Source organism: Mobula hypostoma, chromosome 12 (assembly GCF_963921235.1).
Source record: "Mobula hypostoma chromosome 12, sMobHyp1.1, whole genome shotgun sequence".
NCBI lineage: Eukaryota > Metazoa > Chordata > Chondrichthyes > Myliobatiformes > Myliobatidae > Mobula > Mobula hypostoma.
In genome coordinates, this window is record NC_086108.1 from 54,713,741 (window position 1) to 54,741,310 (window position 27,570).

Genomic DNA, 27,570 nt, shown 5'->3' on the forward strand with positions numbered 1-27,570 from the left:
TAGCTAATATTGTTCTATTATTCACAAAGAAAACCAGGAATAATCCTGGAAACTATAGAAGAGTGAATCTCACATCAATGAAAGGGAAGTTACTGGAGACAATTCTTAGCGATAGGATTTATGAGCATTTAGAAAACCATAGCCTAATTAGGGAGAGCTAGCCTAGCTTTGTGCAGGGAAATTCAAATCTTACTACCTTGATGGAATTTTTTGATGGAGTGACAAGGGCGATGATGAGGACAGAGCTGTGGATGTTGTAAGGCATTTACAAGGTCCCTCATGGGAGGCTCATCCAGAAGATTAAGATGCATGGGATCTATGGTGAATTGGGCTTTTGGATTCAGAATTGGCTTGCCCATAGAAGGTGGAGGGTGTAGTCAAAGGGTCTTATTCTACCTGAAGTGCTGTGATTAATGGTATTCCACATGGGTCTGTACTGGGACCTCTACTGTTTGTGATGCATATAAACAAGATGGATGAAAATATAGGTGGGTGACTTAGTAAGTTTGCAGATGATATGAAGATTGCTGGTGTTGTGGATAGCATAGAAGACTCACAAAGAATACAGCAGGATATAGATTAGTTGTAGATATGGGCACAGATATGGCAGATGGAGTTTAACCTGTCCAAATGTGGAGTGTTGGATCTTGATAGGTAAAATACAAAGAGACAGTTCACTGTTAAAGGTAGAATCTTTCACAGTGTTGATGAGCGGAGGGATCTTGGGGTCCAAGTTCATAGCTCCCTGAAAGTGTTTATGCATGTTGATAGGGTGGTTCAGACTTATGGCATGCTTGCATTTATTAGTTGAGGCATTGAGTTCAAAAGTCAGGAAGTTATACTGCAAATTTATAAAACTCTAGTTAGGCCATGTCTGGGATATTGTAAACAGTTCTGGTCACCCCATTATAGGAAGGATGTTGAGGCTTTGGAGAGGGTGCAGAAGAGGTTTAATCAAACATAGAACATAGAATAGTACAGCACAGTACAGGCCCTTCAGCTCACATCATTGTGCCAACCCTTAAACCCTGCCTCCCATATAACCCCCCACCTTAAGTTCCTTCATGTACCCATCTAGTAGTCTCTTAAATTTCACTAGTGTATCTGCCTCCACCACTGACTCAGGCAGTGCATTCCATACGCCAACCACTCTCTGAGTAAAAAACCTTCCTCTAATATCCCCCTTGAACTTCCTACCCCTTACCTTAAAGCCATATCCCCTTGTATTGAGCAGTGGTGTCCTGGGGAAGAGGCACTGGCTATCCACTCTGTCTATTCCTCTTAATATCTTGTATACCTGTATCATGTCTCCTCCCGTCCTCTTTCTCTCCATAGAGTAAAGCCCTAGGTCCCTTAATCTCTGATCATAATCCATACTCTCTAAACCAAGCAGCATCTTGGTAAATCTCCTCTGTACCCTTTCCAATGCTTCCACATCCTTCCTATAGTAAGGTGACCAGAACTGGACACAGTACTCCAAGTGTGGCCTAACCAGAGTTTTATAGAGCTGCATCATTACATTACGACTCTTAAACTCTATACCTCGACTTATGAAAGCTAACACCCCATGAGCTTTCTTAATTACCATATCTACCTGTGAGGCAACTTTCAGGGATGTGTGGACATGTACCCCCAGATCCCTCTGCTGCTCCACACTACCAAGTATCCTGCCATTTACTTTTTACTCTGCTTTGGAGTTTGTCCTTCCAAAGTGTACCACCTCACACTTCTCCAGGTTGAACTCCATCTGCCACTTCTCAGCCCACTTCTGCAACCTATCAATGTCTCTCTGTAATCTTCGACAATCCTCTACACTATCTACAACACCAGCAACCTTTGTGTCATCTGCAAACTTGCCGTCCCACCCTTCTACCCCCACATCCAAGTCATTAATAAAAAATTACGAAAAGTAGAGGTCCCAGAACCGATCCTTGTGGGACACTAGTCACAACTCTCCGATCAGAATGTACTCCCTCCACCACGACCCTCTGCCTTCTGCAGGCAAGCCAATTCTGAATCCACCTGGCCAATCTTCCCTGGATCCCATGCCTTCTGATTTTCTGAATAAACCTACCATGTGGAACCTTATCAAATGCCTTACTAAAATCCATATAGATCACATCCACTGCACTACCCTCATCTATATGCCTGGACACCTCCTCAAAGAACTCTATCAGGCTTGTTAGACATGATCTGCCCTTCGCAAAGCCATGCTGACTGACCCTGATCAGACCATGATTCTCTAAATACCCAGAGATCCTATCTCTAAGAATCTTTTCCAACAGCTTTCCTACCACAGACGTAAGGCTCACTGGTCTATAATTACCCAGACTATCTCTGCTACCTTTTTTGAATAAGGGGCAACATTTGCCTCCCTCCAATCCTCCGGTACCATTCCAGTGGACAAGAGGACATAAAGATCCTAGCCAGAGGCTCAGCAATCTGTTCCCTTGCCTCATGGAGCAGCCTGGGGAATATGCTGTCAGGCCCCAGGGACCTATCCATCTTAATGTATTTTAACAACTCCAACACCTCCTCTCCCTTAATATCAACATGCTCCAGAACATCAACCTCACTCATATTGTCCTCACCATCATCAAGTTCCCTCTCTTTGGTGAACATCAAAGAGAAGTATTCATTGAGGACCTCGCTCACTTCCACAGCCTCCAGGCACATCTTCCCACCTTTATCTCCAATCGGTCCTACCTTCACTCCTGTCATCCTTTTGTTCTTCACATAATTGAAGAATGCCTTGGGATTTTCCTTTACCCTACTAGCCAAGGCCTTCTCATGCCCCCTTGCTCTTCTCAGCCCCTTCTTAAGGTCCTTTCTTGCCACCCTATATTCCTCAATAGACCCATCTGATCCTTGCTTCCTAAACCTCATGTATGCTGCCTTCTTCCACCTGACTAGATTTTCCACCTCACTTGTCACCCATAGTTCCTTCACCCTACCATTCTTTATCTTCCTCACTGGGACAAATTTATCCATAACATCCTGCAAGAGATCTCTAAACACTGACCACACGTCCATAGTACATTTCCCTGCAAAAACATCATTCCAATTCACACCCGCAAGTTCTAGCCTTACAGCCTCATAATTTGCCCTTCCCCAATTAAACATTTTCCTGTCCTCTCTGATTCTATCCTTTTCCATGATAATGTTAAAGGCCAGGTCACTGTCCCCCAGATGCTCACCCACTGAGAGATCTGTGACCTGACCTGGTTCATTACCTAATACTAGGTCTAGTATAGCATTCCCCCTAGTCGGCCTGTCAATATACTGCGACAGGAATCCGTCCTGGACACACTTAACAAACTATGCCCCGTCTAAACCCTTGGAACTAATCAGGTGCCAATCAATATTAGGGAAGTTAAAGTCACCCATGATAACAACCCTGTTATTTTTGCACCTTTCCAAAATCTGCCTCCCAATCTGCTCCTCGGTATCTCTGCTGCTACCAGGGGCCTATAGAATACTCCTAATAGAGTAACTGCTCCCTTCCTGTTCCTGACTTCCACTCATACTGACTCAAAAGAGGATCCTGCTACACATTTTAATTCCACATCCCATTCCCATTCTGGTATGTCTATCCACGGCCTCCTCTACTGTAAAGATGAAGCCACACTCAGGTTGGAGGAACAACACCTTATATTCTGTCTGGGTAGCCTCCAACCTGATGGCATGAACATTGACTTCGCTAACTTCCGCTAATGCCCCTCCTCTCTCTTGTACCTCATCTGTTATTTATTTATATACACACATTCTTTCTCTCTCTATCCTTTTTCTCCCTCTGTCTCTCTGACTATACCCCTTGCCCATCCTCTGGGTATTTCCTCCCCTCCCCCTTTTCCTTCTCCCTGGGCCTCCTGTCCCATGATCCTCTCATATCCCCTTTGCCAATCACCTTTCCAGCTCTTGGCTCCATCCCTCCCCCTCCTGTCTTCTCCTATCATTTTGGATCTCCCCTCCCCCTCCCATTTTCAAATCTCTTACTAGCTCTTCCTTCAGTTAGTCCTGAGGAAGGGTTTCGGCTCGAAACGTCAACTGTACCTGTTCCTGGAGATGCTGCCTGGCCTGCTGCGTTCACCAGCAACTTTGATGTGTGTTGCTTGAATTTCCAGCATCTGCAGAATTCCTCGTGTTCCTGCTACATTACCCACCCATTCTGTAGCTGTAATAGCATCCTTGGCCAGTAATGCCACCACTCCTCCCCTTCCCCCCCTCTATCCCTTTTAAAGCACTGAAATCCAGGAATGTTGAGAATCCATTCCTGCCCTGGTGCCAGCCAAGTCTCTGTAATGGCTACTATATCATAATTTCATGTATGTATCCAAGCTCTCAGTTCATCACCTTTGTTCCTGATGCTTCTTGCATTGAAGTACACACACATTAGCCCTTCTACCTTCCTACCTTTACACCATTTATTCTGCTTCTCTTTCCTCAAAGCCTCTCTATATGTTAGATCTGGCTTTACTCCATGCACTTCTTTCACTGCTCTATCGCTCCAGGTCCCATTCACCTTGCAAATTAGTTTAAACCCTCCCGAACCATGCTAGCAAACCTACCCACAAGGGCATTGCTCCCCCTCGAGTTCAGGTGCAACCCATCCAATCTGTACAGGTCCCACCTTCCCCAGAAGAGATCCCAATGATTCAAAAATCTAAAACCCTGCCCCATGCACCAACTCCTCAGCCATGCACTCAACTGCCATCTCCTCCAATTCTTACCATCACTGTCACGTAGCACTGCAGCAATCCTGAGAACGCCACCCTTGAGATCCTGTTCTTCAGCCTTCTGCCTATTTCCCGAAACTCACACTTCAGGACCTCATCCCTCTTCCCGCCTATGTCGTTTGTACCAACATGTATCACTACTTCTGGTTACCTTCCCTCTTATACCAGGATGTCGTGTACCCAGTCAGAGACACAGACCCTGGCACCCGAAGCAACAAACCATGCGGGTGTCCTTCTCATGTCCACAAAATCTCCTGTCTGCTCCCCTGACTATAGAGTCTCCAATGACAACAGCTCTTCTCTTCTCTGTCCCATCCTTCTGCACCACAGGGTCAGACTCAGTGCCGGAGGCCCTGCCACCATTGCTCACACCTGGTCGGTTGTCCCCGCCAACAGTATCCAGGACGGTAAACTTATTATTCAGGGAAATGGCTACAGGGGAGCTCTGTACTACTTGTCTACTCACCTTCGCTTTCCCCCCTCTGATTGTCACCCAGTGACCTGATTCTGGCAGCCTTGGTGTGACTACCTCCCTGTAGCTCTCATCTATGACTGCCCCATTCTCCCCTACGAGTCGAAGGTCATCCAGCTGCTGCTCAAGATTCCTTACACGGTCTTCCAGATCTTACACGGTCTTACCAGGATGTTGACTGGATAAGAGGGCATGTGACATAATGAGAGGTTGGACAAACCTGGGTTGTTTCACTGGGGCAGCGGAGGATGGGTGAAGATCTGATAGAGCTTTATAAAATTATGAGAGGCATAGACAGGGTAGACAGGCAATAACTTCTAGGGTTGAAATGTCTAATACCAGAGGGCATGCATTTAAGGTGGGGGGTGGAGGTATAATTTCAAAGGAGATGTGAGTGGCAAGATTTTGACAGAGAGAGTGGTGGTTTCCTGGAATGCGTTGCCAGAGGTGGTGGTAGAATCAGAAACATTAGGGACCTTTAAGAGATGTTTAGATAAGCACATGAATGTGAGGAGAATGTTAGGATAGGGACATTGTGTAGGCAGAAGAGATTCGTTTAGTTGGCTATTTGATTACTAATTTAATTAGTTCAGCACAACATTGTAGGCTGAAGAGCCAGTTTCTATATTTTATATTGATGAGATTAGTTTAGATTGACATCATGGTGGGCTAAACTGCTGGGTCTACTGTGTATTGCAGCAAGGGATATACTTAAATTTCTGAGGTGTGTACAAGTATAACATTTCAAAGACACAGGAAAGTACATGGATAGGAAAGGCTTTGAGGAAAGTGGGCGAAATGAAGTTTGAAGGGTGTGTATCTATGCTGTATAATGTTGACTCTATAATAGGAACCAGCACCACTGGTTAAGCAGCACCTGAAGGAAACTTTCATATTTCAGATTAAATTATCCAGAAGACTGAATCCTGAGAATGTGAACCAACTTAATATCTGCTACGAATTTCTGGTATTCCTTATTTCTATTTTCGATTGCCAGATGATATAATCGTTCATATTACCCATTTTATAAGTTTTTTAAATGAGGCTGCGGTACACTACTGAAAGAAAATGGACCATGTGATAGTTTTTTTTCAGAGCAAATCCGTGTTTGGAACTGTTGCTATAGATCAAAGGAATGAAATATTTGCTTGTCTGATTGTTTTATGGTTCGATGTATGGTAGACAAGGAAACATATTTGTGTCCCCTTGAGATTACTGCAAAGCCTTTTTTAAGAAAAATCTCAAAATAATAAACATTCTTAACAATGCAAAATATTACCAAAAAGAAGTATTTTAAGAGAATAAATTCTCATCCAAATATCGATGGTCTGTAGTTGGTTCTGAAACATCTCGGTGTCGCAGGATTCATCTCACTGCGATTCAGTGACTTCTACAAAAAATTAGATGTGCACATATAACGAGTGAAATCAAGATTGAGCTAAAACTTGTCCTAATTAGCCAGCCGTAATCAAGAATGTGGCATGAGAGTGCCTATGTCATTCCACACAGACAGTATTTCAAGACATTTGGAATAAAAATAATCCATGATCTATAGAAAAAACGGATTTAACAAAGCTACATTAGTATGTTTCAAACATACCCATACACTAACTGCAGAACCTGTCCATGAAGCCACACATTTTCTCGCAGCAGCACTATTTTGAAAGGCAGACAGGTTTGCAGGCAAGCTTCAGGCAACTCCTGGCTGGAGATGACCGTTTTCGTCAGGCAACTGGCAGGGAGCCAGTCGGAAGCCCGGAGAAGGACCTGTTAAAGGAGGGAGGCAGCTGGGGAGCTTTGCAAGTTTGTTACTGGGGTTGTCGGAGTTTTGCCTTTTCGATTTCTGCCCCTTTCTAGGAAACAAAACCGATTCATTCGCTACTTTGGTTCCTTTTTTTTTCAGGAGTCAGTTCATTGAACAAGGTCATGACTTACTCTCTCCCCTTTGTCTGTGAATGAGCATTCTTATTTGGTGACTTTTGTTTGAGTGCCCCATGAGCCTTCTTGGAAACTATCGCAAGAAGACAAATTATGACGGGTACGAATCGTTGCATTTGGTGGACACGGGTCCCGGCGATTTGGATAGTTGGCAGCAAGCTGGCGATGCAGAGCAGACGGTGAACCCGGCCCCTGCCCCAGTCCCAGCCCCAGCCTCAGCCCTCGCTCCCGAGCCGACAGGAGCGATAGCAGCCAGTGGCCTGATCCCGCAGACAGCCCGCTACAGCACCATGGACAGGTCAGGTAACTGCTCCTCACTCGTCAACGCCATGTGCCATTCAGTAACACGAGCTCAGCTCCTTATCTTAAATCCCGTGCTTGCAAAGAGAATTAATCATTTTCACTTGTATTTCTTAAATGTATGCAGCAATTCGTACTTTCTTGGCCCTTGTAACATTACCGAGCACTGTTAGTCGTTGAAATATAAATAATACCTCTAAATTTTTCTGTCGCACTGTTGGTAATGAAACGCTATGTGCTTTAAACCATTTTGTACTATATGTTTTATATTACTTCCGCTAGATTAGTGCATTCTTTAATTTTTCAAATACGTAGGAAGAGAGATGTTGGTGCAGCAGTACGTAAATCATGTACAGTAGCTTCCGTGCTTTCTTTCAGGCTTCAAATTGCAAGTACAGAATTTAATCGCTAAATTCTTACAGAAGGCGTTGGGGGAGGGGCACTTGGCGAATGCATCCTGGATAGCAGCAGTATGGCGTCCTTCTGGTGCACGCTGTGTTCACCTCCAGACTCCCACTTCTTACCCACGATCTTACCCGCTTGACTTGTTCTGTTGAATTTTGGTTTACGTGTACTTATGGCTTTGACTCTTTTTTAACATTTGATTCATGATCAATTTTATGTTAATGAACTGAACGCTGTTGTTAACTAATTTGTGTGGTGGTGTCATATAAAGGATGGTCCAGTCTCTTTGAAGTGTGCACATTGGCTGCTGGGAATACTGTCAGCCGTTCGACCTTTTGCTATTGTCCAGACACTGAAGCAAATAATGTAATTGCTAATAATGTAATACATTTTATTGCATATAAAGCAGAGTCAAATTGATCATTTTGATTAATTTCTATGCAGGATAAGTTGTTGGCATGTTTCTTTCTTTGTCTGCTAATAATTATCTAGTTTCCTAAATGTTGCTCTAAGAATCTAAAACCTGTCTTATACTGTGCTTTCCAGAATTAAGTCACACATTGCTGTCTGCTTGATCTTTCCTATATTGTTTGTTCTTTAGAAATAAGTGATACTACAGGATCATCCTCATCTACACATCCTTGCCGTTGAAGTGAATACTGCATGTAATGCTTTAAAATTTGTCTCCAATTCCTATCTCGTCTTCCACTGTTTCTGCTGTTTCATTTTATTTGTGTTCTTTTACTTGTAATCCTGAATTTGAAATAAAATTCACAATACTGCCAAGTGCAATTAATAAAACTTATTTGTAAGTTTGATAGTTAGTAGGGTTCTACTGGTTTGGCACAGTGGTGCAACTACCAGAGCTGCTGCCCCAGCTTCAGTGCACCAGATTAATGAGAGATCTCCTGTGCTGTTAGTACGGAATTTTTACATCCTCCCAAAGACTTCTTCAGTGCTATTGTGTCCTCCCACATCCCTATGATGGAAAGATAAAGGTTGCCCCTAGTCTGTAGGTAAGTGGTAGTATCTGTGATTAGCGTGGGGGTGGGGTTAGTTGAGAAGAATGCAGGGAGAATAGAGTGTGATTAGTGTAAATGTGTGTTTCCTGGTTGGCGTGGGCCGGATGGGTGTACTTATTTGGAGATGGAGCACAGAAGCAGGCCTGTGCCACCCAGTTACACCCGTGTGACCAATTAACCTGTACATCCTTGGAATGTGGGGCAAAAGTCACTTACAGACAGTGGGAGAATGTACAAACTGCTTAAGACAGTGGGTGAATGGAGACACTGGAATAGTATTACGCTGACTGTACTTTGAAGAGCTAGTTTTCATTCTGTATAATTCTATGGCTCTGTTAATTGTACATTACATACTTTAAAAAGAAATATTGTTAAACACATGGGAGTCAACCTATCTTCAAAGAAAGCATTTGCATTTCTGTTTTATCTTTCCACTTGCTTACATGACAATGGTTCCAAAAAATCCTCAAGAAGCCCAACACAATCCAGAGCAAAGCAGAAGGATTAATTGGAACTGTGTCCACCAAGCTAAGTGTTGATTCCTTTCACAGCTGAGCCACAGTAGCTGCAGAGTGCACCATCTGCAGAACACTTTGCAGTTTCCTGCCTCGGCACTCTGGCAGCACTTTGTAAACCCACAAATTTTGTCAACACAGACTGGGTGGCAGGTGTGTGGGAACATTAGTGTTGGCTGCCCTCTTCGGTTGTGCAAACTCATGCTGTTATTGTCACTGGGTCTAAGTTCTGGTCTTCACTACCCAATGACAAGGTAGAAGGTGAAAGGTGAAACTGCAGGAGGAGGGGTGAAGTCAACTGGTGAAAGAGATATAGGGCTAGAGAAGGGGGAATCTGATAGGGGACCAAGGCCATAGAAGAAAGGGAAGGGGGTGGAGCACCAGAGGGAGGTGATGGGCAGGTAAGGAGATGCAGTGAGCAAGGGGAATGGTGAAGGGAGGGGGGCATTACCAAAGGTTCAAGAAATCGATGTTCATGCCATCAGGTTGCTGGCTGCCCAGACGGAATATAAGGCGTTGCTCCTTCAACCTGAGTGTGGCCTCATCACGACAGTAGAGGAGGCCACGGATTGACATGTCAGAACGGGAATGGGAATTGGAATTAAAATGGGCCACTGGGAGATCGTGCTTTTTCTAGAAGATGGAGCATAGGTGCTCAGTGAAGTGGTCCCCAATCTACACTGGGTCTCACCGATATACAGGCGAGCACCACATACAGTATATGATTCCAACAGACTCGCAGGTGAAGTATCACCTCACCTGGAAGGACTGTTTGGGGCCCTGAATGGTAGTAAGGGAGGAGGTGTAGGGGCAGGTGTAGCGCTTGTTCCGCTTGCAAGGGTAATCGCCAGGAAGGGAGATCAGTGGGGAGGGACGAATGGACAAGGGAGTTGCGTAGGGAAAGATCCTCGTGGAAAGCGGAAATTTGGAGGGGGGGAGAAGATGTGCTTGGTGGTGGTAGACCCATTGCTTTTACTTATTCCTGCCCACTGAATTTGTATATACAGACTTTGACCCGGTTTTATTCCCCCTGGTTCAGTCCCATCCTATCTGCATACGTGACACTTCACACATTCTTGAATTTTTTAGTGATTTCAAGTTTCCTGGCCCCGATCATCTTATTTTCAATATGGATGTTCCAGCTATGCCTGCTTTTTTTATTGGCTATGAAGAACAGTCGGTATGTTCTAAGCCTACACTGGTATCATTCTCCAACTTTTCCTATGCTACACAGATGACTGCATTGGTGCAGCTTCCTACACCAATGCAGAGCTTGTCGACTTCAACTTTGCCTCCATCTTCCATCCCGCCCTCAAATTTACCTGCTTCATTTCTGCCACCTCCCTCCCCTTTCTCAGTCCCACTGCCTCTACTTCTGGAGACAGCTTATCTACCAATGTCTTTTATAAACTCCGTTATTTTCACAGCTACCTGGACTACACCTCTTTCCACCCTGTTACTTGTAAAAATGTTATCTCCCTCTTTCAATTCCTCCGTCTCCACTGCATCGGCTCTCAGGATGAGGCCTTTCATTCCAGAACTAAGGAGATGTCCTCCTCCTTCAAAAGAAGAAGGTTCTCGTCCTCCACAATCAACACTGCCCTCAACCACATCTCTTCCATTTCGTGCATCCTTATGCCACCCTACCAGGGATAGAGTTCCCTTTGTCCTCACAAGCCTCTGCGGCAAGCACATAATTCTCCGTAATTTCTACCATCTTCAGTGGGATTCCACCACCTTTCCTTTCCCCCAGGTTTTGCTTTCTACAGGGATTACTCCCTATGCAACTCCCTTGTCTATTCGTCTCTCCCCATTGATCTCCCTCCTAGCACTTATCCTTGCAAGCTGAACAAGTGCTACACCTGCCCCTACACCTCCTCCCTCACTGCCATTCAGGACCCCAAATATGCCTTCCAAGTGAGGCGACGCTTCACCAGAGAGTCTGTTGGGGTCGTGTACTCTATCCGATGCTCCTGGTGCAACTTCCTGTATATCGGTGAGACATGATGTAGATTGGGAGACCACTTCGCCAAGCACTTCCGCTCCTTCTGCCTGAAAAAGTGGGATTTCCCAATGGCCACCCATTTTAATTCCACTTCCCATTCCCATTCTGACATGTCAGTCCATGGCGTCCTCTACTGTCGTGATGAGGCCACACTCAGGTTGGAGGAACAACACTTTGTATTCCGTCTGGGTAGACTCCACTCTGATGGCATGAACGCAGAATTCTCGAACTTCTGGTAATTGCCTACCACTTCTTCTTCACTATTCCCTGTTCCCATTTCCCCCTCTCTCCTTACCTGCCCATCATCTCCCTCTGGTGCTTCTACATCTTCAATTTCTTCCATAGCCTTCTGTCCTCTCCTATTACACTTCTCTTTCTCCAGCCCTTTATCTGTTTCACCAATCGACTTGCCAGCTCATTACTCACCCCTCTTTCCTCTCGGTTTCACTTGTCACCTGCTGCTACCTTGTATTTCTTCCTCCCCTCCCCCTACCTTCTTACTCTGACTTCTCATCTTTTTTCTCCAGTCTTGATGAAGAAGCTTGGCCTGAAACATTGATTGTTTACTGTTTTCCACAGATGCTGCCTAGCCTGCTGAGTTCCTCCAGCATTTTGTTTGTGTTGCTTGGATTTCCAGCATCTGCAGCTTTTCTGTTGTTTGAGGTAAAACCAATTACAGCCACTGAAGCAATTGTAATTTAAGCTGCAGTGATGTTGGCCTGGCTTCGTTGGTAGTTCTCTTGGATTTAAAGTTAAGGATAGTTACGTAAACCACAGCTAAACACTTGAACACTAAGAATTATGTCTGTCCTTGTTGAAAGTCCCAGGCCCAAACACCTCTTCAAGCTTGGATGCCTTGTGGCCATTAAATGGTTTAAAAAAAAAGCTCAGTGACCTCAAATCATGTCTCCTTCCCCCTTTGCATATTTTCTTTCATTTCCACCTTCCCCATCACCTGGGCTCTCCTATTACCTGCCAGCTTGCACCTCCCCCGCACCCTACCATTTTTTAATGTCTTCTGCCCTCTTCTGTTCTTGATGAAAAGTCTTGGCCCAAAACGTTGACAGTTTATTTCCCTCCATAGATGCTGCCTGACCTTTTGAGTTTCTCCATCATTTTGTGTGTGTTTGCTCAAGATTTCCAGCATCCGCAGAATCTCTTGTCTCTCAAGTCACATCCAGCTACCACAGCTACAGAACAGGGCACAATCTTGCAGTGGTGGCAAAATGAAGGATGAATTATGTCGAAGATGATGTGGGCAGACAGCGATATTTGGCCTATTCATTTTAATAGGACATCAATTCAAGAGAAAATGGCACTTAGGATTAACTTGTAATCATAATATAATTGCATGTGTAAAAGTTTGTTACACCAAAGTTTATTAATTTTGTGCAGCTGAGGAAGCAGGGCCAACTGTATGTGATTTTAAAAAAAAAAATAAAAGCAAACAGGAGATAACTTGTCTTTCAGCAGAACTCACAGAATTATAAAGTCCGTTTGTGGAATGTTTTTGGAGATAATGGATGGAGATTCAGGGCTGTCTCCATAACAACAGTAGTAGCTCCAGGGTCAGTCAGGGTCCTGGGTCAGAGCACAGATGGAACCAAGTACTGTAATGAGGCCCGGCTGAGAGGCCACCACATCCATCAGAAGAAGAGGAATTTACATGAGTTGTTCATGATGTCTGAAGTAACTGACTATACACCTCTAACTGGTAGGTTTAATGATAACTAGACAGTTGAGGATTAGTTAAACTACTCAATGAATGCTCAGAAAAGATTTTTCTATACTACTGATGCTTGTCCTCTGTGCAGCAGATGAATAAATACTTCTGTTTGATTTGAGTACAGACTTCTGTGAATAATTATACTCAGCACACTTCACAAAACATAGATGGACCTTTTTTATTTGGGAATAGAGACAGCTGTAAATGAAGGACATGTGGTACTGTACCAGCTCCAAGACAGACTTAATGCATATATTTTGGGTACCAGATTGTGAACCTAGAATAGCAAATCATAGTTTCTGTGCATAGAATTGTTATCAGAGCAGTGTTTGAACAAAAAGAATGAGTAATACAAATTAGACTTTCTGGATAATTGTGTAAAGTGATTGCATGTGACAATCATCACTGAAGCCAGATAACAGAAACATGCGGTACACAATGGGCCATTCCGACAACGCCAACCATGATGCCTATCTAAGAGTAGCGGGGTAATGACCCTAATACAGGCAAATGGCTAATCCTATTTGACAGTATTGGGGTCACTATCCCTTTACCCTTTCCTATCAAGTATCTGTCCAATACCTTTTAAGTATTGTTATAGTACCTGCCCCCACTATCTCCTCGGGTAGCATGGTCCAAATATTCACTACCTGTTGTGTGGAAAGAATCACCCCTGAGATCTGTAAATATTTCCCTCTCACCTTAAACCTTTTCCCTCTAATTCTAGAGTCTCCTGACCTGGGAAAATGGTTCTGACTCTCCCATCTATGCAACCCCCTCCACTTTCCACAGGGATTACTCCCTCTGTGACTCCCTTGTCCATTCATCCTTCCCCACTAATCTCCCTCCTGGCACTTCACCCTGCAAGCAGCCCAAGTGCCATACCTGCCCATACACCACCTCCCTCCTCTCTACTCAGGGCCCCAAACAGGTGAGGCAACACCTCTGCGAATCTGCTGGTGTCATCTGTCGTGTCCGGTGCTCCCGATGCGGCCTCTTCAACATTGGTGAGACCCGTCGTAAATCGGGCGACTGCTTCGTCGAGCACCTCCGCAAGCAGGACTTCCTGGTGGCCAAATGTTTTAATTTCGATTCTCATTCCCACACGTCGGTCCATGGCCCTCTCTTGTACCAAGATGGAGCCATCCGCAGGGTGAAGGAACAAAACCTTAAATTCTTTCTTGGTACCCTCCAGCCTGTTGGCATGAATATTGATTTCTCCTTCCAGTAAAGCAAATCCCCCTCCCCCTTTTTATTCCCCACTCTGACCTTGTACTTCTTCTCACCTGCCTATAGATTCCCCCTGGGTCCCCCCATCCTCCCCCTTCTCCTGTGGTCTACACTTCTCTCCTATCAGATTCCTTCCTCTCACCCACCTGGCTTCACTTATCACCTTTCAGCTAGCTTTTTTCCCCTCCCCCCAAACCTTTTTATTCTGGCATCTTCCCCCTTCCTTCTCAGTCCTGAGGAAGGATCACAGCCCAAAGCATTGGCTGATTTATTTCCCTAGGTGCTGCCTGACCTGCTGAGATCTTCCAGCATTTTGTTTGTGTTGCCCATCTATGTCCTTCTGTAATTTCACAAGTCTCAAATGATTCATCCTTCAGCCTTCTACTTTCCAGTGAGGTTAAACCCACCGTAACCAATTTCCTCCATTCCAGGAAACATCTTTTCTGCACTCCCTCTGTTGTTAATAATGTGATCCTCGTAATGTGGTGACCACAATTGTACACAGTATTCTTGGTGTAGCCTAACCAATTTCTGCCCGACTTTCCATCTGATTTAAGTCCTGCTGTTGCTTTGAAGTACCATGCTACAATGGTATTCTCTTTATCCACAAAGAGTTTCACAAACCTGAAAGGTTTGATAGATTTGCTCTGACAGTGTTTATTGAGCAGGATGCAGTGATACTGCTATACTATAGTTACTGGGTTGAGATCAGTATTTGCCTGGAAACAGCACTGTCGGTATCAAGTTGGACAGCAATCTTCTCATTGTTCACCATCCTGTTCAAATGCAACTGTTTGTGGCGTGAGCAGGGATTTCATTGTTGGCATCAGAACTTTGAATGTTACGGAAGAGTGGAAGAATTTCTAAGAGGTATTTCTAAAAATGGACCCAAGACAGTTTAGTTTCAACTTTTGCACCATCATTTGGCATGAAATGCTGTTGTCTGCTTTCTTAAACTTGAGGTGCAAATTATTACATATCGGTTGGACTCTGCAATCAGAGATTTTTTATTATATCATTTGTATTCATACAAATGGAAGCTAAAAGCATTGATACAAACTCTGGATTGCATGAGCTCCTAAATTTGTATTTGTGATTGGCATACCAAAGGATAGGCATTTTTTTTCTGCTCCAGCACCTTTCGTGAAATTAATGATGCCCTAGATGGTCCTACCATGTTCTGGATATGGGGAGGCATGGTGACAATAACTCAAAAAGAGCAAGTTGTTTCAGTGATGTTGTTTGAAAGACAAATACTGATGAGAACTTTAGATGAGTTCTGTTGTTTTACCTTGGCTAGAAATAGGGCTCTTAGTATTAAGATATAGCGTTGTTAATGAAGGGCTATAAAGAGAAATCTCTTGAGTTTTCAGTTGAAAATCTTTGCTGTCTTTGTGTTCTGGATGCTTGATTATCATGCATGTTCAAGGCTGAAATGTGTTTATGGATATTTTAGAGGAAACTAGGTACACCTGAGAGCAGGGAAGGAGGAATTGAGGTGGAAGATCAGCCTTGATATTAAATGGTGAGTCAACTGATCCATCCCTTTTACATTTTTAGGGCTTTTTTTCTCTTTGTTACTGTCGTATAGCTGAAAAGTTGAGAATCTGTTATTTTTCTGAAGTCAAAACTAATTCATTTTCATAATATTTTGCCCATTTTCATAATTTCAGTGGTCTGGAATATATTACTTTTGTGATCTCATGCTTTATAGTGCTGCTTTCTAAAGACTTAAAATTTAAGCTTGTTTTGTTCTTCATAGTTTTCATTCTTGGTAATAGTGGGACATAGGTTGAGGAGGGTACATACATATATATCTCTGACATTTATTGTCCATCCCTAATTATCCTGTCAGTGCCAATGGAGTTAAAAGTGAACCATATAGGTTTGTCTGGGGTCGTATTTGGGCTAGGCAATATGAGTGAGGATGGCAGATTTCCTTCCTGAAGGTCATTATTGGACAAAATCAGATTTTTTTTACGAACAAGTGTAAAATTACCATTGTTGAGGGAAGATTTTTAAAATACTGTACTTTTGTTTAAGAAGAATATAAGATCCTCATCTGCATGGAAGTATTTCTGGAACAATAGTCCAAAAACAATTGCTGGTCCAGGATCTTAAATGCTACTGCACCGCACCAAGACTGAAAAATATCTGTAAAATCTGCTTTTTGATAATCTCATGGGATATTTTTCAAAGTTTATTATTGATTAAAATTGTCATAAACTTGGTATTATGCACCAAACTATAGTTCTACAAATTGATTGATATAGGGAGCAAGAAAATATCATAGTTGTGATATGTTTATGAAGAGTGAAAAATTATTTTGAAGTGAAAATTTTTCTACGTGTTAGAAACTGATACGGCTAAGTGGGTAAATTCTTTGCGACATTAAAACTTAGTTACGTTATAATTAATATTCAGGAAAAAAGTGAAGTGAAAGAAGTGTCAAATTACCCAATTCAAGTAGTGTACAGATAGTTGGGGCAATTTAATATTGCAAATTAGGACATTATGGATGCACTCATTTAGTCTGTATCTCAACTGATGTGTCGTCCCTCAATCATCCCTGTCACTGAATTCTCCCCATCTCCTCCTCCTATGACACCTTCCATGTCTTCTTGGAATCCCCTCCAGCTTTTAAAATCTCATCCATCTAAGAGTAAAAATAATTGTTTCCTCTTGAAGTTGAATGTGGTTGCCATTCATGTAAGAACAGGGAATATCTGCGGTCATTGGGCCAATTCCCTGAAGTTACAGCACATTCCTGTTAGTTAATTTGAAAGTACCATTTTTCACCTTATTCAGTTAATATCACTCAATATTTGCACTGAAATAAAGTTAACCTAAGCACTGATGGTGAGATAAACCCAAATGCCTTCTCAAGTAGCCAGCAGGAACACATTAAAAATAACATGATTTCAACCAAGTTCTTGTGTGCGATTGGTATACTGTGCAATATGCAGCTATCGAGTGACCCTATTTTCAATGTTGAAATGCCATAAAGCCAGAATTGAAATATATCACAGGCTTTTGTGCTCTCATGTTGTAGGATTATGTGTTTTTTCCTTTGAATCTTAATAATTTCGACAGTAAGGATCATAAAAATAAGGATCATTGCAATGAAAAATACACAAAATGCTGAAGAATCTCAGCAAGTCAGGCAGCATTTATGGAGCAGACTGAACAGTGGGCGTTTTGGGCTGAGATCATTCATCAGGACTGGAAAGGAGGGGGGCAGAAACCAGAATAAGGGGAAATACAAGCTGGCAGGTTTTATGTAACCACCTGCCTGACTTGCTGAGTTCCTCCAGTATTTTGTGTGTGTTGTCAATATTTACAGAATGTGCAGAATCTCTCTTAATGACTTGCAATGAGCAATGTTTTCATTGACTGCAACACAGTTTTGAGAATACAAATATTTTCTGTGAAAGAACAAATGTTGAGTAGAAAGAAATTTTCTTGGTGTGACTTGTGCCACACAGAAGAATCTGGTATGAAGAGAACGATAAAAGTGTCACTCTTTGCTCCCTACGGCCTCTCAGTTTGAAGTCCAAATTTAGAACGGGCTCCGAATTTCCTGCATTTCTCCAGGTGGCACAATGTGCCGGTGGGATTCTGGCCCCCTTTAGCAGGAATTGCAAGCACTGAGTTTGGGGGAAGAGTACGTTTGAGTTGCCAGTTGTTCGGTCATGGTAATAGCATAGAGCTCATCCTGAACTGATTCCATGTAATAGAAAATATGCCAACAACAACGACGCCTGTTCAAGTAGTGTCCACAGCACAGTCAAATTTCATGATACAGACTCCACCAGTGGGTGAAATGTAGAGGGATGTATCACCTTCCAAACTACCTACTCACTCAACTACTTCCAGCCTACTAGTGGCAGAATCCATGGGTCCAGCATTAGCCTTACCTGCTACTTCAGACCCCACAAGTCTGAGGGAAAGCAAGTTATTTTGGCTCAGCCAGTCTGCTGAATGAGAAGATCTGCTGAGGCTACTGTATCTATTAAATATCAAACATTGATTTTCATCGAGAGAGGGGACGTTGAAATCTGGAGCAACAAACCGTCAGTTGGAGGAACTAGGTCCTGGTGCAGCATGCTGCTTAGTTCACCGAGTGGAGAGGGAAGATGGCCAACATAGAGGCAGGGTGGGGGTGAGATCAGCCAAGGGACTGTAGGTGATTGGACAAAGGCTGGATAAAGGATAATAGGCAGATGGAGCCAGGGAGGAGAGGGCAAGGAGTGGAGATGGGAGACAGGCGGGTGGGTGATAGATAGGGGCAGACACAAGGCTGGTGGAGCCAGATGGTGAAGGTGAAGTTAGCAGCTGGTGGATGCTAAGTGGAAAACAAAGGCTGTAATCAGATAAGTGAAGAAGATAATAATGGTAACAATTAAGCGAGAATTGAAGGAGGTGGAACTAAATAGGGGAAGTCAGGGGATCCATGTTTAAAACTGGTGGAAGCAACCAGGAGGGGGAAGGCGAGGAAAACTATAACCAGACCAGAGGTGAACTTGAAGTGGGGAGGAATAAGTAAAACAGCAATGAAGGTCACCTCAAATTGGAAAACTTGGCGTTCGTGCCATTGGGTTGCACAGTACCCAGGCAGAATATGGAGTGTTGTTACTGTAGTTTGTGTTGAGCTCTACCTTGACAGTGCTGAAGGCCAAGGATACACAGGTCAGTGTTGCAAGGGGAATTGAAATGGCAGTCACCTGGGGACTCAGGATAGACATGGTGGAGAGAGTACAGGTGGTCTGCAAATTGATTGTCCAGTCTGTGCTTTGTTTGCAGAAGTAGAGGAAGCCACATTTGGAGCACAGAGTGCAGTATACAAGGATAGAGGAGATGCACGTGATCCATACCTCACCTGGAAGGGTGTTTGTGTCTCCGGATGGTGGTGAGTGAGGAGTAGGAGGAGGGGTAGGTAGAAGTGTTCTATCTTCTGCAGTTGCAGGGAGAAGTGCCATGAGTCAGGGAGTTTGGTTGAATGAACAGACAAGGGAGTCACAGAGTGGTTTTTATGGAAGATGGATAGGATTGTGGAGGAAATGATGTGGCCAGTGGTGAGATCTCGTTGCAGCTGCAGAAAAGATGAAGCATTTGATTGAAATGTCATCAGTCAGCTCCACTTGTTACCATTATCTCCCAGTCTCTTCTCTTCCAAGGCTTTGACCAGTGTTTCCTCTGTTGCATTCCTCTATTGTTAATGTCAAAAGGTGTCAGACATCTTTGTCCTGAATTTGTGTGTTCTGGTGTTTGATTACTTCACAATAGTGATCAATTCAGTTGCAAGTATTGTGCATATATCTTTGATAATTACTGAGAGATATGTGAACAATAACTATATTTAAATGCCTGAAGCCATTAAGCAAAGGGTAGAAAACAATCACAGAAGAATATTACTCAAAAGATTGTTCAACCATGTTGACCATTATTGGCTCTTTGATAGAGTTACCAATTAATCTATCCCTCTCACTGGCTCTATAATTTTCTCTTTTCACATAGATGTAATTTTTTTGTTGCTATTAGACATGCTTCTATAACATTTCCATGTAATTAGTTGTTGATTACAACAACTCATTGTTTTAAAAGTGTCCTTTTACCAGTCATAGAATCATAGATTCATGTAACTGCATCTATTACTGGAAGCAATGGTTGCATCACCTGTATTTTAGCCCTTTTGAAGATTTTTGTGAGCCTAAATCAAATATCATTGCCATTATTTTCTTCCATACTGAAATTCCTATAATGCAGTTTTTGTTGCTTGCCTCATGTGGGAAACCAATTGTAAAACCTTGATGTATTCCCAATGTGCCCCTGCTGAAGTCTGACCAATGTCAAAAGGATTTAGCATAGCTTCCATCCTTCTGAATCCTCTTGCATTATTAATAAGCAGAGAATTCTGTATAACTTGGCCTACGTCTTCCAAAGATTTGTTTGCAAACAGCTGCATGCCCATCTTTCTCTCTACCACCTTCAGATTTGCCCTGGTAGGTTCACTTTGCCTCCTCCTAAATTTTTTAACCAAGATATGATGCAGGTTGAGTACCCCTTATCTGAAATGCTTCGGGCTGGAGGTCTTTTGAATTTTGGGTTTTGGAATATATAATGTGATAGCTTAGGATTGCCATTATTTCTGGGTCTGAATTTATCTGCTACCGGTAAGCAGTCTTTGTCTTACACTTGTTCATCATACCTATGTACTTAACAGTAAAAATTATTGCATACCATTAATATAATGAAAATATAATGTGTACAGGGTAACAAAAGCAGCACAGCGGTATCAGGAGAGTAGCTGAATTAGCTTTTGAACAAGAAACAACGACAGGCTTTCAGTCTCCACCTAAGATGCTGTGTTTTGATTAAAAGGTTACAGTACACTCAGCACTGTAGACTTGTTAGGGTGTTAGATTTTCATCAGTGACGATCTGGACAAACTCAATGAATTTTTCTGCTGCTTCATGATCAGTAGGTGCTTTATCTTTTAATTTAAAAAAAAATTGAATCTGTGCCTTTTCTTAAATTCTGCAGCCAGCTGCTGAACACTTACAATTACCTTAAATTTTCAGTTTGTCGTGACAGATCATTGCTTGCTTCATGATCAGTATACCATGGAGTGACATGTGTTCGCTCCGATGCAGAGGAATCCACTCTTTCAATACACAATCAAGATCTTCAGTTTTTGCTTTATGCAGTGTTTTTCAATTTTTCACTAACTTCTCTGCATACATATGTGAGATCACTTGTCAGAACTGTGTGTTGCACAGAGACCTGTGCATCCCCTGGGAGCATTCCCAGTGCCCTGTGGAACTTTCCATTTGTGATACCATGTCAGAGCTCAAAAAATGTTTCAGATTTTGGAGGTTTTCAGATTTTGGATTCTTGGATAAGGGATACTTAACCCATAATTCAGAGCTGCCTGTGTTGAATCACATCAGCCATGTCCTTTCCCAGCTGATGTCCTCCACAAGGTTAATAATATCACCTTAAATTTAGTAATACATGGATAGAAGTTATTTGGTAATAGGGGAGAAGTTTCTTTCAGGAACTGTTATAGAAACCCCTTCAGACTGAAAAGCACTGCTTAATAATTAATAATATAGGTTTAAGTGCAGATCTATTGATGTTGCGCAGTTGGGAGGTCTTAATGGTGATTCCACTGCTCTCCAGGGTAGAGAATTCCAAAATTCATCACCCTATCAAGTGAAGAAATTTATCCTTTTCTTAGTCCTAAATGCACACCCCTTATTCTCAAACTGTTTTCCCTGGTCCTTGTTTCCCCTGCTTGAAGAAGTCATTGTCCTTGTATCTAGGCTGTCAAGTTCTTTTAAGTTTCAATTAGATCTCCTCTCATTCTCTGCTTTCAGTAACTTCTGTGCAAGCACACCTCAGTCCTCTTGAACATTTAATTTCTCAGCTGACTAATACTCTTTTAAAGCTTTTTTTTGCATCCTCATCCATTCTCTTACAGGTATAGCAAACTGACTTGATTCTCTCTCTCTAGAGTAAATTTCTCTAATCTCATGAGATAAAATTTGGATTTTGCAGCTAGTTGCTTAAAATGCCCAATAATACAAAAGGTAGTAAATATCTTTCATTTTCATTTAAAACGAGCCTGTTGTCCTACTGCAAAATTTAATGTTATAGATTTAATTTAGAAAGGAATTTATAGGTCTAAATTTCAGAATTGTTAAATTTGATTGTGTGGTAATTCATAGGGGTATATATAGATTCAATAATACTTTTCACTATTTTGATAGGAATAGCTATGTTATCATTAAAAAGCAATGCAACTGTTGACTAGTTTGATAACTGAAGTATTTAAAAAGAACATATAACTAAGTCTTGAGGATATTATTTCTGTTGATTAACAACCCTGTATTTCTTGTTTTTTAAAGGCAAAGAATATCTTCTTCGTGTTTTCTCGGCCTTTTCAGTTTGCCCCAAGGAATTCCAATTTCTGAACTTTTTAGAGATACTGAAGTTACTGATTTTCTTTCAGTATCTTGAACTCGCCCTGAATTGCTGGAAATAGATTATTAAGATACATTATGGTCCATCTGGTGCTTTCTCAGGTACCTCTTCTCAAGATGTGGAACCCACTTTTGGGAGTGGACTGCTCGATATGGTAAAAGGAGGAGCTGGAAGACTCTTCAGCAACTTAAAGGACAACCTGAAAGATACCTCCTCAAAGGTCATACAATCTGTAGCCAGGTAAATATTTGGAAGTACTGGAGGAACAATGCATGCAAAGTGAAAGCTACACCAATTCTCTGATGTTGAGGGTTCGTTAATTTGTTGAGCCACAAATGATTTAAATCCTTAAATATTGAAGGCTAGTATAAATGTAACCTTAGAAATGCCATTAAATCTGCTTCTGTATATTTATAAAGATATATAACTTGTGCGTATTTTGCTTAAATTTATCTCCGTTCTTGTTAACTTTGTGAGTAGCAAATCTAAAGTTATGTCTATGTGCAAACCAATTTAAGAAAACACGATCACCTTGCCTATAATGTACAAAGAAAATTACTAAGCTTAATTAAATAACTGGATAAATATGTATATGAAATTTTGGTATGATGCATAGAGATTGTTCAGTCCATTGTAGGATGTGGAATATATTCCTGAGAGAAGATGTGGATCCTGTTGTTTTTATCTTTTATGAAAAGTCAGTGAACTCTTTGAAACAGTGATCTCTCACTTCACATTACATTTTCTTGTCATATAGAAGTAATATATATATGCAGGCCATCCAGATGATCCTGCTCCTGTCAGTTTTATTCCTTCGTATCCTTTTCTCCATCACATATCTATCAGTACCCTTCTGTATCACCTGCTATCTGTCTACACTATGGGTAATTACAGTTTGTTTTGTGATGTGGCAAGAAACCAGAACATCTGTAAGAAATCAGGCAGTCACAAGAATGTGCAAAATCCACCCAGACAGCATCTGAGGTTTGGGCCCAATTTGGACTGTTGCACATGTGTGCTATTTGTTGCAAACTAAATCCAGGTTTTGGGGACATGAAGGTTTATCTGCAGCTTGCCTTGTGGAATAAGGAAAAACTCTTTAGTTGTTACCTAGGCTCTTCAAGTTTTTTTTTCTTAAAACTCCTACTGCAAGTGTTTTAATTCCTTTTTTCCCTTTCCTAAAAGATTTTCAGAATTATGTTGAAGTACAAATTTTAAAGAGTCAAGCTTATAAAAAAAAGTTTTTTTTTAAAAAGAAAGCAGATTTAGGGCTTTGAAATATGCTTTGAAGGTTAATGGGCCACTGGTAGAATATAATAAGTCTTCACCTCTTTCAGGCGCGACGAGAATGATCATATGACTTGGCTTAGACTTCTCAAAAATTTGTTTTTCTTGCAGGTTAAGATTACCCTACTCCCCCAGCTCTTTAACATCAAAAATCAGGACTTTAGAAAGGCTTAAATAAGGCTCTCCAGAGAAAATGGGTAGTTTTTCATAATTTTTCTTATTTATTGCAATTTTATTAATTGCGGTCTGATTATAATTGATGTATATACTGTATTCACTTGTCTAAAATAAAAGCAATTTACTTGCCTCATACTAAAATTCTTTCTGCCAAATCTTGGGGTGGACCAACTAAGAGGAAGCATGCGAAGGATGTCAGTTTGGGTCATGTGGATTCTGTTAACACATTGGTTTTATGCTGCTATACAGCTAAATCTACTGAAAGGAGTATTTAAAGCATCCCCTTGGATGCATGGCATACAAAGTGATGCTGACCTGAGAGAGTGATCAGGGCATGCCTGGAAATGAACTGACTGTTCAATTGAACACTAATTGACATGTAACATTAAATCTGTGTCTGCCTCCACAGAGGCGTCGTGACCTAATTAGTATTTACAGCTAGTAGTTATGTTGTGACATTTAGACCATTTGCTAAGTTGGTTATCAGAGCTCAACATATTGAGAGTGATTTAAAAAAAACTCAAGCAAATAATATTCTTGTAGGAAAGACCTCTCTATTAACCAAAATGGAATAAATCAGCTGACATTTGTAAAGGAATTAAATTCGTTATACAAAGCAAATCTTGTCCCCTCTCAGTAGCATGAAAATGAAGACCAGAATTTGCAGTCAGACTAAACTCTTAAGGTTTAGATGTTTTGAACAGTGATTGCTGCCCAAGCAGCTTGGCAGTGGAAACACGAAAATATCAGCCAAAGCATTTCTTCCTGATTATTCTGCAATGGCTGTCAGAGAGAATAGCTCGCCCTAACCAATGTCGCAACTCCGGTTATTGTGAGACTTTTGTACGGGGAAGGGTAGGGCCAATCAAATTTAAATTTCATAAATATTTTGGAGCATTCTAGCAGATTAATCTGACTTCTGACATTAGAAAAGGTCAAGCAATCGAGGAATGATCCAGCTCAGTGAATGAGCTGCTTACAATGCAGACAAACTACACTGCATTTGAAATGATTTTGGCAGTTTTCACTTGGTGTGGTGGGCATGAGTCCAGTCTGCAAAGGTGCCTCTTCTTCCTGCAAAGTTTCGGCAAATGGCAATAATTTTAATCAGAGGCAGTGATTTTAAGTTGTGCTGTTGTGGCAAGGATCCTTGCTACTTAACTCTGGAGTGGATAACGTAGATGACATTTCATATGATTTTAGGAGGAGAAGCTGCCTTCATAGTTTTGATCTTAAGTTCACTAATCAATCTTACACGCTGCCAGAAAACAATATAACTCCAAAATTTTGTTCTGAAAGTTATGACCTAAAGTTCAAAGGTAAAGGCTACCAAAGTTTTAAGGTACCATCTGTTCATCAACTATCACGTTTTTTTTTGTCCTACTTAGATTGATTACATGCTTCATAACAGCTTGATGCCAGTTTTTGAATTAGTTGGATAAAGTAAAATGAGTTTGTACTTTCCTCTCACCAAGCTTTCTTTCAGGAACTGTGCATGTGTACAAAAGCAGTTTCAGGAGATCAAGTGTAGGGGTGGGAGATCTTGACGATCTGTTTAAAAAGAAGGCAGGGAACTATCTGACTTGCTGCGTTCACCAGCAACTTTGTGTGTTGCAGGGAAGTACCAGGTTGCTGTTCATACAAGTTACTTGTTTTTATGTTGTACATTGACGCCATTGGAAGGAGAGGCAGTAAGAATTCTTAATTCCACCTCACTTGACACTTATTCATGACACAGCAAACCACGGGGTAGACTTAGAATTTGATTGCATACAGCACAAAGACGTGGTATCTAACAAAGACAATGGGTGTCGCAATCATTTCTTCAGAACCTCAGACTTGCCTTCACTGCAGTCAGGGTCCCTTTTCCATCTGCTGAGTCTTGTTGCCTTGCAGCTGCTGTCTCTGCCTCTCTCACACTGCAGACTTTGTCTGCCCTTCTTCTTTCGTCCTACATACATGTTTTCTACTAATTATTTCCAAATCGTAGTTTTGGTTATTATGAGCTTCTTCATATCTGAACATTGAGGCATTTTGTATCATACTTTTTTACTCTTACACAGACAGAGCAACTCCTTTAGTAGAACTCCTGATAATTGTCTAGAATTCTGTCACATGCCATTTGCTTCAGTGATGTTGTCCTTTGAATGTTCAATGCCGGCCTTGTTTACTCTGTCTCTTATTCAGTGTTCTGGCTCTAGCTTTTTCACGAACCTTACTTTATTTAATCATTTGTAAGCTAACCCGTGAAGCACCTTCAATTACTCCAAAAGACTGAGGTTTGGTAAAATACTGAAAGGCTTTTATTCGCTGTACAATACGACCTCCACGGTGAGTGTCTGCCCCCGGACTGAGGGGGAGGGGCAAGGCGAACACCTTTATACAGGACTCTGTGGGAGGAGCCACAGGGGCAGTCAGCAGAGGGGTGTGTCCAGACAGTTAACCCAGTTACAACATATATATATGGTTTACCACAACCCTACTGGCAGATTTAATATACATATTCTGTCCCAGGTTTTCTCTGCCTTAGGCATCGCAGTTTAAATTAGTGTCCTGACTTTCACATCCTGCAAATCCCAAACATATTTCAGTTTCAGCACGTTTTTTGAAATTAGCATGATCTTTGACTTAACTGACCATTTGTTACTTGATCTCAATATCGTTTTAATATGGAGTTAATACTTGTTATATTTGTGTTTATGAGCTTTGCACCACTCTTCCATTATAGCAACAACGCTGAGATAATAAGACCAGTCAGGAGCACTTTAATGTCGGCTTATGCATACCAATTATTTTACTGTTTGTTTAAGCTGCCTCTTGCAGGGTGATGGACTGATTTCACTAATGTTGGTATTGAATGCTTGAAACTTGTCTTTTTTTCCCTCTTTGCTGCATCCCATGTTCTTATTGCAATATTTCAAATAATTTTCTATTAGTGAAAAAAAATATATATACATGCTTTAGCTAAACATTTAATTTGTTTTATTATAGTTATGCCAAGGGAGAACTTAATATTTCATACATCACATCAAGGTTAATAGGTACAGTAAATGTTCCTTTCATCTGTTATTTAAATGTTGAATCCAATTAAAATTTTCAATGCGGATCCTGTTTGAAAATGGATAAAGTAAAATGTTTCCCATTTATAACACATTCTTCTTGATCCAGCCAACTCATTTGGTAATGGAGTCGCATGGGGTTGCAAAAGTGATCGTTTGACTTGTGCTGGTATTTTGGCCAATCCGATAAAAAATGTCCACAGAATTGATAAATGCATATTTCATGGTTGTATAAAGTGCCAAGGCTTTGTGATGCCTTATTCAGTTATCATGCTGTGCCATAACTCAGAGGAGGATGAGTTACCTGGTCTTTGTGGCTGAAAGTTCATCTTCACTGCGATGCACAGAGCTGTAACAATGAGTTTATAGATCATGTATCATACTGGGTTTTAGAAACTGATTTAAGAGAATAGAGATAATGTATGTAATGCAACCATCTCTTCAAGCTGCGTGCTATAATTTGTCGTCACTCAATATAATTAAATGGAGTTTGTGATGGATAAAGGTGTGAGGATTGGAAGGAAAGTGGGATACTTGGAGCTAAAGATCTTTGCTGAAGTCTTCAGTTTTAAAATGGGACGTTAAATTAAGTCAGCTTTGCTTGTTGCTTGGTGGCTGGGGCGGGGTCGAAGTGCTCGGCAGAAATGGTGCTCAGAGCTTGTTGTCGGAGGCTCGAAGTTTTCGGACGGACTCAGAGTCGGCTGTGGTCGGG

General features: G+C 41.7%; 1 protein-coding gene across 4 annotated transcripts in view; it reads left to right on the forward strand.

Moving 5' to 3' along the window:
- dnajc6 (DnaJ (Hsp40) homolog, subfamily C, member 6) overlaps positions 1-27,570 on the forward strand; it is a 132,986-nt gene that overhangs the window by 30,645 nt on the left and 74,771 nt on the right. For 2 of the 4 annotated variants that reach the window (XM_063064143.1, XM_063064142.1), the window contains exons 1-3: positions 6,974-7,449; positions 22,437-22,575; positions 26,791-26,840. In XM_063064143.1, the coding sequence (XP_062920213.1) occupies positions 7,203-7,449; positions 22,437-22,575; positions 26,791-26,840 (436 nt within the window). In that variant the 5' untranslated portion in view covers positions 6,974-7,202. Of the gene's footprint in view, positions 1-6,973; positions 7,450-22,436; positions 22,576-26,790; positions 26,841-27,570 lie in introns of those variants that run through there. The other 2 variants (XM_063064144.1, XM_063064145.1) reach the window with 1 other exon arrangement.